This window comes from Manis pentadactyla, chromosome 8, assembly GCF_030020395.1.
Source record: "Manis pentadactyla isolate mManPen7 chromosome 8, mManPen7.hap1, whole genome shotgun sequence".
Lineage (NCBI taxonomy): Eukaryota > Metazoa > Chordata > Mammalia > Pholidota > Manidae > Manis > Manis pentadactyla.
In genome coordinates, this window is record NC_080026.1 from 123,396,544 (window position 1) to 123,410,563 (window position 14,020).

The following is a 14,020-nucleotide window of genomic DNA, read 5'->3' on the forward strand; positions in this document are numbered from 1 at the left end:
TGTATGCATACATTTAAAAGACATTAGTACCTTCCGCATCTCCCTTTTGTTCCCTCCTGTCCACTCTGTGATGTATCCAAAAGCTCTAGGTATGTACTGAGGAATGTGTGTGTTACATGTATAATGTCACATTATAATGCTGTTCTGCAGCTTGATTTTTTTTCCCATTTAAGCCTATATTGGGAACACTTTTATAGAATGGATCTATGCAATTCTTTTTTAAAGCAGCATGAATTCAATTGCATAGACTTTATGTGGTATGTTTTTAGTTCTATATTCTTTCTGCCACTACAAGCCACTTGGAGTTTGATCATCAAGGTTTTGGAAGAAAGGCAAACACAAATGACTAGGGCTTGGCAGGGCTTCCCTGCCAGTACGAAGACTTAGCCTGTCCTCTCCCCATCTCGTCTGTCTTAGACACAGGTTAGAGGTGAGAGGAAAACTGAAGACAAGAGGTGGGTGGCAAGAAAAAGAGAAAGTCGGAGAATGTTCTAGAAAGTTTGGAAGGTGTTTAAAATTCCAACTGTCTCCCCAAACAAATCTGAGACACTTTTAACAATTGAAGAAACTTCATGATAAGAAAAATAAAAGAAATCTAAAACGTTATTATGTATCTTCCTTTCCTCCCTTTTGCCCCATTTCAGTTTCTTATGATCACATATCATAAGCTCATTTCAGAAAGAAAGCTGCTGGAGAAAACTGTGTGTGTCCATAGCTAAACACAAGTGACCTTTTCTTTCAGAAGCCTGCTAGCACAGAGCGGTGGTTAAACAGCGAGAGCAGCCCACCTGGGTTTCAATACTGCTCTTTCTCATACTAGTTGTGTGGCCTTGGCCAAGTTATTTTACTCTGCAGGGCCTCAGTTTCCTCATCTGTAAAATGAGGAAAATAAAAGCATCTCCCTATAGCATGGTGTGAGTTCAAATGAATTTTACTATATCAAATGCTCACAGTAGGGCCTTGCACCCAGCAAACACCCCATAAGGCAGAGCTGCTAAGGCAAAGGACTCAACCCCAGAGTTCAAAAGACCCCAACTGGAAGACCAGCTATGCCACACGGGAGCTCTGAGATCTTGGGTAAGATACCTTACTTATCTAAGCCTCCAGTTTTTTTATCTCTAAGTTAGAATGCTAATAATACCTACCTTACAAGGCTGTTGGAAATATTGGGCACAATGATACATGTAAATAACCATGTAATATCTGCCTCAAAGGGCTCTTGGGGATTTCAAGCACAACAATGTGTAACTACATTATAAATGTATAACTCAGTACCCCAGGAGGCACAGAGTACATTTAAGCCATCCCTACCATTACCAAAGGAACCAACCCACCTAAGAATTTCCTTATTGGACCAGTATGTTGGTCTCCTCAGGCTCCAACAGGGACACAGGGAGGTGGCCGTGGAGAAAAAGGAAGTGAGAGCCATTTGTGTCTGAGAGTCCTTTGGGGAGGTCACAATGGCCCAGTAGGAATGTCAACTCTTCTTCACTTGGTATTTGCTGACAGAGCACAGAGGGCCAGGCTCCAGAGCCAGCAGCCTAAGTCAACCTCTCACCAACTGTGCAAGAGAATCCTTCAGCTCAGGCTTAGTCTCCTGATCTTAAGATGAGGACATGCAAGTGCCTGCCTCGTAGGGTCGTCATGAGAATTCAGTGGACTAATGCATCTGGCACACAGCAAGTGCCCCCTACGTGTTACCTCTTACTATGGGAGCTGTGGAGGGGTCATAGGCACCCACCTCCAACTGCAGCAAAATAATGAAGACAAATTCTCCTGTGTTGAGTCCCAGGTTCTCTGCAGCCAGCAGAACAACTTTTGCATCCTCCGAGCTGCAGATTAAGATGATCACTAAGAAGAGAAAACAGAGTCAGCCAATTGCATGTGCTCACATGCACACGTGCACACACACACACACACACACACTTTTAAAAGTCTAGTCTGAAGCCACTCCAAATGAGACTTGAACCTTTCTTTCCTTGAGCAGGCTGCAGGGAACAGGAATGCCTAAACTAGTCCCTGATTGTATACTTCTTGGGCCTGCCAGCACAGCACACAAACTGGCAGCTTTCACCCTGAGGAACCAAAACCCTCACTGCAGCTCTCTCCCCAAGTACAAGTCGAAAAAGTGTGAGACCACTTCTGCGTTCTTGTTTCTTTAATTGACTCAGAACAACAGATCTGGTTTGTGACTCATCAGTCACACATCAGTTAGGAGTTCACAGAGGATCTAGAATCAGGAGCGTTCAGACTTCCTGAGTAGGGATGGGGGGAAAAGGAGTAAGCCATGGAACTTGCCTTCCATCCAAACATATCAGCGTGCATTTTGAGGACACCCAAATGACATAGTGGTGTATTTTTTGAAATGAGGTAAATTATAATCCATTTATCTGAGCTCCAACCACATGCCAGGCACTGTGCTCAGCGCAGGACATATCAGTGAGCAAGAGAGAAGGCCCTGCTCTCGGAGAGCTGACCATCAGACCAGCAGTAAACAAGTGAAGAGATTACAGAGGTCACTGAAGACGCTGACTAGTGAGGGGGGAGAAGGGTGCTGTGAATAGGGGGAGGGAACTGCTCTGCGCCAAGTAAACAGAAAAGGCCCCTCAGGGGAAGTGGACACAGGGCTGAGTCTGGAAGGATGACAAGAAGCTACCCAGGGAAAGAGAACCTGGGAGGGATGTGGGGTGGGACTGCAGGTGGCACTTCAGGCCAAGGGATCAATAAGTTTCAAAGTTCTAAGGCCAGAAAAAGCGCATATATATATATATATATATATATATATATATATATATATATATATATGGTTTTTTTTAGGAACAGAAAGGAGTCATTTACTACTTCATGCTACAAAGTAAAACTTGATAAGCATCACAAAAAATAGTTGCTATCCCATATCGACCAGTTACTCTGTCCAGCATTTTACAGGCATGGCCTTATTTAATCCTCATTGTTCTATGAGGTAGGTAAGGTAATTGTCTCTCTATTACAGATAAAGTATCCGGCGCACAGAGAGGTTAAGGTACTTTCCCAGGAGCACACAGCCAGAAAAATGTCAGAGGCTGGTTTCAAACGTAGGGATCTCTGTCTCGAGAGTCCATGCTCTGAACAGCCCCAGCCCAGGACCTGACCCGTCTGGAGAATGCTCTTGCTCTGTACATCGTAACACTATAGTTATCAAGGGTTTCACTTTCGACAAAAAAAAAGTTTATGTTGATGATTTTTATGTATCATTAGTTTTCTACCCTGTTCCCATCTGCTTTTTTACAACCATAGAAAAATGAGTTCTTAGTTTTTTCAAACAATATGCTTTTCCTCTCTGTCTCTCTAAACATAAACAACAGAAGACTCTTTCCTACTTACCTCTGGCAATCAGTGACATGTTTCTAAGATTCTCTTGAAGGAAGGCTGGATCATTGTTGGTATATCTCACTCTGGCAGTGACGGTGAAATGGGATCTGAGTTCATGCTCTACAACCCTCCACAATTCATCCACTCCATCCCAGAAGGAGGTCCCAGAGTGACCTCCAAATATCCCAATGTGCTTCCAGCCCAGGTACCGAAGACTTTCCTGGAGCACATCACTGATTTTGTGCATGGGTGGCATGAGTTTCACATAGGTGTCATACAAGAAGTCATTCTCCAGTTTTGCTGTTTGTCCAACAAAGTCAAACATGGGGATGTTCCACTCAGAGGCCAGCAAACCAATAACCTTGAAATAATCAAAAGGATCCCTTTCTATAATTGAGTTGATGCTACACTCACACCCCGTTGTAAGGTATCTGCATAAACCTTGGATTCGTGAGTGTTATGGGTTATGTTGGACCCTCTCTTTTGGAGTATTGATAATAGTGTCTTGGATCCAATTTGAGGATGCAAAACCTCAGAGGATAAGAATAATAAATGCAAGCATTTATTGAGCACTTGTTCTATGCCATGTGATCTACTAAGAGCTTACATATATCACCTCAGTTCTTGCAACTTATCAGGTAGGTAATTTCTATTAGGTGGGTATTATCATCACCCCATTTTATAGATGAAAACATGGGGGCACAGAGCTGTGCAAAATTAGCAGTGGAGCAGCATTGGATTCAGGCAATATGCTGTGGATGCTGTGGAGCCCACACTCACAACTCCTACTTACCCTTTTAGTCTTTCCTATTTGGCTCCTTATTCATTTCTCACTATGCATCAGGAGCTACTATATACAAAGAACATTGGAGAGCTTGCTCTTAAAGGAGCTATGATCAATTATTATAGGAGTTCAGATATATAAAAATAGTTTTAAGTATACCCTTCAATATTTATAGGAGTTTAGAGAAGTAAGACATTACTTCTAATTTTGGAATTAGGGAAATGGAAGATGAAGGTAGAAGAATGAAGAAGGGCTCCATGACATTTGAAATTGACTTTGAAGAATGGGTAGGCTCTGGACAGCTAGAAGTGTGCCAAATGGGAAATTCTAGGAGAGACCAAGATTCTAACTCAAACATGAATTTAATTCTGTAGTGCCCGCTAGTGATAGTCATGCAGTAGGTTTGAGTGAGAACTGTGTTGCTCTTTTCCGTTTAGCCTTTCCATCAACACCTCACAGAGCACAAGATATCCAAGGACTTCAACGAAGCTGATCCCCTTAGGTAAACAAATACAAGTCATTTGTTTCTCTTATATTTTTGCCCTCATTCATTACAATCTGTCATACTTTATTTTTCCCACTTACTTTTACCATCACTGAATAATTTGTTTTACGCACCAAAGGAAACCTACATAAGCTAATGCTATTTTTCTATCTGAAGCTAGGCGTTCATTTTTTTAATTTTTCTGAGCCATGTGGCTGACCACACTGAAGTGAATAATAAGAGTCTATATATAACTGCACCAAGTCGACTCAACAAGCTTGCTAGTGAGCATCAACAAGTTAGTGAGTGAACTAACAACTGTTGATTTGAAGGTCTTTCTTTAAACAAATATTAACTGTTCTAATTACATGGTCTAATTATATCTCAAAGAAATGGTACCCAAGACCTACACAGTTATTATCTGCAGTAATGTCATCCTTGTCAAGAGATTATTCAAGTCTGTATCATTCTCTTTAAGATCACCCCTTCTGATGGAAATTCAGCCAGTTTCTAAAAGGCTGTATGTATACTCTACCTCTGCTGCTTCTGGGCATGCTGGTCCAAACAGGACAGAAATCTGTTCTCTCTGGACTTGGTTGATGAAAATAGCAAGAGATTCCTTGGCACTGCAGGTTGAGTTGGTGTAAGTGAACTCCCAGCTGAAGTTTCCGAGGTCTGCCATCTCCGAGTTGATCTTGTCCATGGCAATCTGGAGCCCTGCACCCAGCCTTTGTACACTGAATGGATGGGAGATGTTCCAGGGGGCCTGGAAGCCCACAGTGAATTTAGCAGCCTCAAGCCAAGTCACCAGTACACTGGCCAAGAGTGTGAGGACTAGAGTTGGAAGGGCATCATGGCATTCAATCCCCAAACAAAGCCCAGATCCGAGTGCCCTGGGAGCCATGAGTGGGGACTAACGCCTAGAGCATTACAGAACTGAAAGGCTCAGTCGCCTGGCCACTCACGCCAAGCACTTAAATGATATGCAGAGTTCCCTAAGGACCACAGCTTGCTCTCTATTCAGTTCCATTAATTAACCAAAACCTTCCCTTTTCAGAGTCTGTCCTAACACATCTAGAAGCAGCAATCTTGCAGAAAGAGGCTGGGCAGGATGTCAGTAAGGCCCTGGTAACTGAGCCAGTGACACCACTAACAAACTTCCTGGTCTTGGGCAAGTCAGATAACCCCTACTCTACCCCCGCCCAAACTCTGGGATCCCTCTCCTCCAGTAAAATAAGGATCATGGGGACCACTCAAGAGAGGGCAGATAGGCTGGGCTGGAATCTGATACCACCACATGTTGGTGATGTGACCTAAGACATGTTATTTCCTCTCTCTGTACCTTCATCTCCTGATCCATAAAATGGGGATAAAACTGTAATGGGATCTTTCCCAAAGTGATATGGTAAAGATTAAAGAGATCATACAAGTTCAGTGCTTGGCACAATGCCTAGGTAAAGAGAGCCACCTCCTCAGTGCAAGATGAAGGTGATAATAATAGTGATGGTTACTGATGTAGACATTATAATAATGATTATCACCATCTGCTGAGTTCATCTTACAGGAAATGTTTCTGGAGTAAGTGAGCTAATGGCTGTGAGGTTTACCAACAATAGATACAGACTGTATCCAGGCTTAAGGCACCAGCGAGAGGTTACTGATGGATAAATATTAGCTCTCCCTCTATAAGGTCCATGCAAAGAGCTGGGGACACCTCTTTATTGAGAAATTACATATGAACTATTAAATATACAATATTTTACATATAAAGTATTACTTTACATGAAGTATTTCAGGGATGACAGTCCCCATGGGGAACCGTTACTAACTCCAAGTAAGATGACCCAGACATCAGCTGGGCAAATGCACATCACTATAAAAGGTTCAATTCCCACCTCCTACAGACTTTCTTCTGGATCACCCTGGCAGGGAAGGAGCTGGCATCACCCATTCATTTCAGGGTTATGTGTTTCAGACTGTACACTTGCTATGACTCTCAAAGCTTCACCGAAGGATCCCCTACATCAGACTCCCCTGATGGTTAGATCCCAGGGCCCACTCCAGACTCTGGGCCAGAATGTTTTGGGTTACTCTGGGAATCTCCACTTGACAGGCCCTCATATATCCCTAAGTATACTAAGAGAAATTCTGAAACGGTCTGAAGTGAGAGGAGGAAAAGAGTAGCCAGTAGCTATTCTCTACTTATCTTCTTTCAATAGCAAGCTCCCATTATGAAGCCTTACATCAAGGCCATTGCTAAACATATGGATTAGAAGAGTTGCTTTCTCCAAACCATAGTCACCATAACTGCTTTTTCCCTGAGCTCCAAATTCCCTTCCTTCTCTGCTAGGACAGCTTAGCATTGGTTTCCAAAACATTCTGAGCCTCAAGACTCCCTTGCTTTAATCAGAGGCAGAATTCCAATGGGCCTTTTTGGCTCAGCAGCTTACCGGATGTACGTGGACTTGGCCCATCAGTTAAATCTGTGCTTTAGTTTCTATAACTTCAAAATGAACTGAAAAGCACCCCTCTCAGAAGGATGTTGTCAAGATATTGTGAGACTGCATAATTACCACAGTGCCTCACACTTAGTAGGCACTCAATAAAGGAGCATTCCTAATGAGTATAGCATCGCACAGGTCATGATGTCCAAAGTAGGATTCTGGAAATGATATTTTATTACATACCCTGGGACCCCTCACTATCTCCCACATACAAACTTCTTAAAATTTGTATTGCCACTCTAGATAATTTTATATTTTTTGTGTTTATAGATTGCCTTTCTCTGAGAACTTTCGAGGCCAGGTGACTCTGTGTGCCCCTCTTTGGACCTTCAGATCCAGTGCACTTGGGTCTTCAACATGCAATTCAATATATTAAATATTATGTCAAGTATTTAATGTGCATTATAGTAAATATTAGGTTAATATAGTAAGTGTAAGTGTGTTTTGTATTCATAAGTGCTTACAAGTGAGCATGGTCAAAATACCAGTGATGTTCAGCATTGGTGAGAGCTTAAGAAACAGACATGCACTGCTGGGAGGTGTGTTAATTGGTAGCAGTTTTTCAATATGCGTCCAAAAATCTTAAGAACATATGCATCTTTCAGAAATTTCAAATTTGGGGATTTATCCTAAAAAAATAAGATCATTTGATAAGATGTAATCACAGTACTTTTCCCTAACAGTCAAAAATTAGTCACAACCTACATAGCCATCAGTAAGGGTCTGGATAAATAACATGGAATGCATCCATGGGACAGAGGACCATGCAATTATTAAAAATGATATTTTAAATGTGTATTTAGAGGAAGCACACTGTAAAGCAGTGTGTATAGTATTCCATTTTCATTTTCAAAAAGAAGCATACAAAGTTGTACAGCAAAGATTACACCAAACTACTCAAGTGGCTCTCTGAGTGATGGGAATTATGGGTGATTTTTTCTTCTCTCTGCCTATCTTAATTTCATATTTTTAAAATTTCATTGTCTGTGATAAGGAAGAAAAGTAAAAGTTTTCATTAAAAATAAGCCCCACAGACTGACATTTGTGGAGTGAAAGCACAGGAGTTAAACTTGTACTGTGTATTTTCAGGTCCGGACAATCTCACACTACTCTGGGCCCTCACACTTCCAGGTGCTGGGCTTACCTCTGTGGGCTCTAATTATTCTCTGGTGAGCGCAGCCTCTCCTATTTCTCCATTGCCCTCAGAGGGAGCTAGAGAAACAGAGATGTGCAGTCCAGGGAATGGCAGTCAGCATCTGGAAAACTGTTGCCGCAGTTACAGGCCCACTCACTTCATGGGAAGCGTGTGATTGGCTGGAATGGAGAGGCCTGAGTTAAAACCAGCTTAGGGAGATTTGTAAGGACCAGGCTGCCGGAGGGGGCACACTTTCTCTACCTTGCTCCTCCCTTCTAGGAGATTCTCATGCCTGCAAGTTAACCAGTGCAATGGTGGTTTCTGGGAGAGGCCATGCTGTGTCCTCAGACGATGCTTTGCGACGAAAGTAGTCTGTGGCCGGCCCGCAGAGGAGCAGAACTTGCTTCCCTATGTCAGTGAGGGTAGCACTTTGGCTCCTAGATATTTCATCCCATCTCTGTTTCCTGAAGAGATTATTACAGAGGGAGCATTCTTTCTGCCTGATTTATGCTTCCCTCAATGCCATAAAGCAGATATAGGGCCAGCTGTTCAGCATCCAACATCAGATAAGATTAGTGTATCTAGTGGGGTGGGGTTCTGCCTGCTCTTCCTCCCCTCCTGCTTCCTTCTGGCCCCCTTCAAATTGTAAATCTGTGGCCTGGTCATGTTATAGAAAAAGTAAAGGTTTGGGAGCTGTGGGTTCAAACTTCTCTGGAAGGCAAGAAGCAGAAAAAGGTATTTGGCCCACTTGGACCACAGCTAGATAAGCCTGTAGTCACCCTGAGGAGAAGACCAAGGGAGAGGCAGTGGTCAGCCCCAGCCCCACTCTGTCACATGTCACGGTGTGTTCTGGGGAAGCCATCAACCCCAGGCTTCACTGAGGGAGTAAGACTGTATCTGCGCTCTTGCTTCCTTGTCTGTGAAGTGAGGAAATGGCAGGAGACAGAAGCCTCTGACCTTACCAGCTTCTTCCCTAAAATCCTGGGCCTCAGGTGGATTCATAACTCATCGACTATTCCATGCTTTGTGATGGCAGCAAGTCTCTTTCCAGGTCTTGCTGACAGGCTCCTGAAGGGAGCATTCCTGATGGTCTAACACACCTCGTACTGACCATCCCCGAAGTAAGAAAAAGCAAAAGGTGGTGATTACCTGTTGGGGTGTGACCTTCAAATTGCCATGTTGTTGTGATGCAGTGACTGAATATGAAGCTCTGAGTAGTAAATGTTTGAGGAGCCACAGATAGGAAAGTGGAGTAAAGGTCAGACCTGCATAAAGGTGGAGACTGTGTTTTTTAGATCTGCAACAAAACAACTTCAGATCCAGAAGCCACTCCTACAGGAGTCACACACACAGCACTAGAAGGCTGAGGATGGGGCACTGGCCTTGGCTTTCTGATGAGGGCAGGTGGTCCTGTGTGCGAGGGGAAGCAGGTCCTGCCAGGTGGGGAAGCTGCCTGTCTCTTGGGTCCTTCAACAACCTGACATTTATCCTGTGCTGCTGATGTCTCTTCCTCTGGCCTGTAATGTGTTGCTCTTTCTCACACCTCTTTCCACCAGGAATGAATCTTTCATACCCTAGCAGTTGTTTTTGACAGTCTGGGGATTCTAGTCAATACTGCCATGTTTTCTTCTGGCTGCAAATAGAATCTGAAGTTTTAGCAGGTTGATCTGGCCTAAGTGCCAGATTTCTTATCTGAATATTTATTTTGTGATCCTTGATCCTGCCTCTCAGATTACTGCTCCCACCTCTCATAAAGCCTTAGCATGAAGAGCATAAACTTCCAGAAAGTGATGGGAAAGAGGGCAGCTGCCTGCTCGGTGATCAGTTACTGAATGATTAACTGATGCAATTACTTCCCAAGCCACTTTCCATGCAATGTAAGTTTGCCGAGAACACGTTTGTTGTCAGTGCTCCAGTCACTGAACAAATAAACACTGCGTCCTTGTCTTATAACATCTTCCTCGGGCGACTATACACTTTTGACTCCTAAGAATCATGTGCTTCTCCATCCAAGCCAACTGGGGGCCTGTGCGGCACTAGGCTTGTTGTGTCAGCGGCTTCTCCAGTGCAGAGCCATCTAAAGCAAGGCACGGTGACCCTCTCGACTCCTCCACCCTCTTTTGCTTCTTGCCTAGAGAGACCAGGATCCTTCCCACTTCCTGGCATTTCCACCCTGCTCATGTTAAAAGCTCCCCAAAAGGTCCTTAGCAGGCAGGCAGTGTTGTTCCTTTATGCTGTGATCCCAGGAGCCCAAGGGTGCAAAACACTGTCTTTAAAGACTTAGCAAGGGGTGTCGACATGCCCCCCAAAGTACTGATGCTCCCATCTGAGGTTCCTCCCACAGTCTCCTGTAGGAGACAGTGTAGCGATATGGTTGGGGGTACAGGTTTGGAATGAGACAGGCTGACTTGTACAAATAGTTACTGTCTCAATGGCAATGTCTCCATTTGTAATTACCCAGAGGAGCTCATGTGAGGATAAGATAAGTAATAGATATAAAACACACCACATAACACCTGGCATGGAACACCAACCAGTGAATATTTATAATAAAGGACTATTGCTTCAGTCAAGAAGGTCATAAACTCTGTTCAATGGATGCTATGTAAACCCAAAGGAATAAGCTGTTGCTGCTACGGAAACCAGAGGAGCAGGTAAAAGACTTCACTGTCTTCAAGTTCTGGAGCAGTTTAAACATATTCACTGCTGCCACTGGGTAACACCACTTGTGCTTATATGCTGTAAGCCATTAAGGCAGGTAACTTTAGGTCTAAAGCACTGTTGTCCAAGAACAATAGTGTGAGCCACATACGTTAGGTAAAAATTCCCAGCAGACATATTTAAAGGAGTTACAGGGCTAAGGAGGATTACTTACCTAGTATATCCTGAATATCATTTTAACAGGTAATCAATATTTAATAGATTGATATTTTATGTTATTTTCTTCAAACTAAGTGTCCAAAATTTGGAGTGTATTTTGTACTTGAACACATCTCAATGCAGATTGGGCTCATTTCAAGCACTCAATAGCCAAATGTGGCTACTGGTTGCAGTACTGGACAGTACAGAGTTAAATCTTCACTCTGAGATATCCTTCTAACCTGCTAGGAAATACTGATGGTTCTTATAGGATTGTTGACGGTTCAGGGAATTCAGAGCTTACATCTCTCCCAGCAACTCTTCTGCTTTCCATATGCTTCTTAAATTAAGTTCTGCTCTTGGGAAGCTCTTGCTGACAAGGAGCAGCGTGCCTGTGTCACTGCATTCCAACCTTGTTGATGTCATGACCCTGAGAATAATAGTATAATGGCCTGACACCCTGAATCCCCCAGGTGAGGCTGTCCATGAGCACACCCAGCCACTGTGAGGGTTGAGGAGTCCGTATCTCTTGTCCCACCAGTGTGTCATGCCTCACCATTTGGGAAAGCTCAGATGTAAGTCAACAAGGCAATTTTTGCTTTTGTGTATTGTTTGTGTGGGGGGAAGTGGGGAGGGGCACATCTGGGGTTAGGGGGAAGTTTTTATTAAAATCTGTGCAAATAACATTCTTGCCAACCAAGTGCTCATGCTTAAGTAACACTTGCTGCACACAAAGAATGAGCAAGTGGCCTCAAGAGCCCAGGCGCCCAAGCTGCTGTGTCAGTGACCCAGGCTTAGCAAAATGAGTGGGTACAGACACTGAGCCGTGGGGCCAGCTTCTCCCATGTGCTCTGTGAAGCCCCATGGTGCAGGACTGACAGCAGGGCTCAGCTGTGGCACTCACAACACAGCATGCCACCAGACGGGAAGAGCTGTGGGGTTGTACAGCTAGGTATGTGGTACATTGGCCCCCTCCAGGTGACATAAACAAGGCTCTGGGTGGGAAATGGGCTCGGTGGCAGGAAGGATGTCCAGACAGATGGGAAGCCCTTCTGAGGAAGGAAAAGGTAGCTGTGGTTCCAAGCGTGGCATCGGGTCCACGTGGCATTGGTTCTGCTTCCTCTAGGACAACAGCTCTTAATATTTTTTGGACAGACTAATGAAATTTCCCAAGAGAAATGCAAATATAAACACACAAGATTACAAAGGATTCATGGAATGGATTGTATTCGATTATAGATACAAGCTTGGGCTCTGGTCTCAAAACTACCTGAGTTCAAAATCTGACTCTGAGACTTTGCCAACTGTTAACCACAGGTCTTGGGCAAGCTACTTGGTGCTTCCTCTTCTGTAAAATGGTCATAGTAACTTTTTCATAGAGTTTCATTGAGATTAAATGAGATATTGCCAACAGAGATCTTAGCTCAGTGCCACCACAAGGGAAGTACTCAATAATGTTCATAATCTGGATTATCTCAAAAGCTGTCAGGAAGGAGCTGCCATGAGGACTGCAGACTGCTACTCCGTAAGGTGTACTTTGAGTGTCATTAGCCTTTTGAAACATGAGATAACCAAGGGAAGGGTGGGTGTAAGAGTTCCGATCACTGGAATAGCCAAGTATGTCACCCCTGTTAAGAGCTTAAGGAACCTCGCCCTTTCCTTTTCACATCTCAGTACAAGGGTAAACTTCAAAGTCAGCTCTGCCATGTGGAACGCTAAAGGTCAGTCCATCAAGGTTGCATTTTTGCCCACTTCATGCCATCACAACCTCTGTCCTGCTACACAGCTGATTCTAAGGAGGGACATCTTGCCTCCTTTCTTTCTGATCCATCATTACAAGTTAACATGAATAAATTCAGCCTCTAATTCTGGGACTTTGCTTCTTTCTTCTTGGATCAGGTTGCCTGACTTCTAAAGACTTGGATTAGCAGTCAAAAAAGCTCAGGAGCCTTCCTAACTGTTTCCCATATCCACCTGTCCCAGCTGCTCCAGATATCCTGTCCTTGGCCATTTTCCTCTCATCTCCATCTTACTTTGCCCTCACCTGGAAGCTTATAATGAGCATTGTTGAGTAGCTATTCTGTAATCTGAACTCAATGAAATATTCTAGAGGAGCCAGAGCTTTAAGATGAATCATTTGGATTCTTAAGGCAGAGGTTTTATTAAAAAGAGAAATTCCCCTTTCTTTTAGAAGGATTTTATTAGGTTTGGCCATATCTGGAATCTGGAAATTGCTCCCTAAACCTTTAAATAATATTTGGTGCTTTGACTGATTCATGGCCCACAACCTGCTCTAAAATCCACTTTGCAACCAACTGTGTTTCCTAAAGAAAGACTCCATTTCAGGGACAAACTGCAAATCAACTGGTTTTGCAAAAAATAGCCTGAAATTATAAAAAAATAATGCTTGCCACTTCATGCCCTTACCCCTTATTACCCCAAGACCAAAGGATCTTGGGAAGGTGACATACCTTCTCTGAACTTCCATTTTCTTATCTGTATAAATCATAACTACTTGGCAGGTTTACTATGAGCATCAAATGAAGTCCTTGTCACAGGGCCTGTCTCCTAAAAGCCACCACAGGTTGCGATGTTGAAGGTACTGTCCCCACTTATACATCACAGGTTTATTAAAAGATAGTCTGGGAATGTTTTTTAATCTTGGAGGAATTATATAAATGCACTGTGGGGCCATGTAAAGTCAGCCTGTTTGTAATATCTGTCTTTCCTTGCTTTCAAAAATGGTAAAAACCTGGTTTCCACTTCTGAATTATAATCAGCCCCTATCATAAGCAGTATCTTGGCTGTTTCCAGGCTGTGTTATAAAACTCTGGAATCTTGGCCTATGATCTTCTAGAACTATTGTATATGAAATGTGTGGTTCCTTTGTCCCTACCAAAAGG

General features: G+C 43.4%; 1 protein-coding gene across 1 annotated transcript in view; it reads right to left on the bottom strand.

The window, feature by feature from the left end:
* The window catches only part of LOC118919077 (guanylate cyclase 2G-like), an 83,706-nt gene extending 78,183 nt beyond the window's left edge, over positions 1-5,523 (bottom strand). The window contains exons 1-3 of the mRNA XM_036898620.2: positions 5,155-5,523; positions 3,364-3,712; positions 1,742-1,851 (exon numbers count right to left, since the gene is read on the bottom strand). Of these exons, the coding sequence (XP_036754515.1) occupies positions 1,742-1,851; positions 3,364-3,712; positions 5,155-5,523 (828 nt within the window). The remainder of the gene's footprint in view (positions 1-1,741; positions 1,852-3,363; positions 3,713-5,154) is intronic.
* Between the last annotated feature and the right edge of the window lie 8,497 nt (positions 5,524-14,020).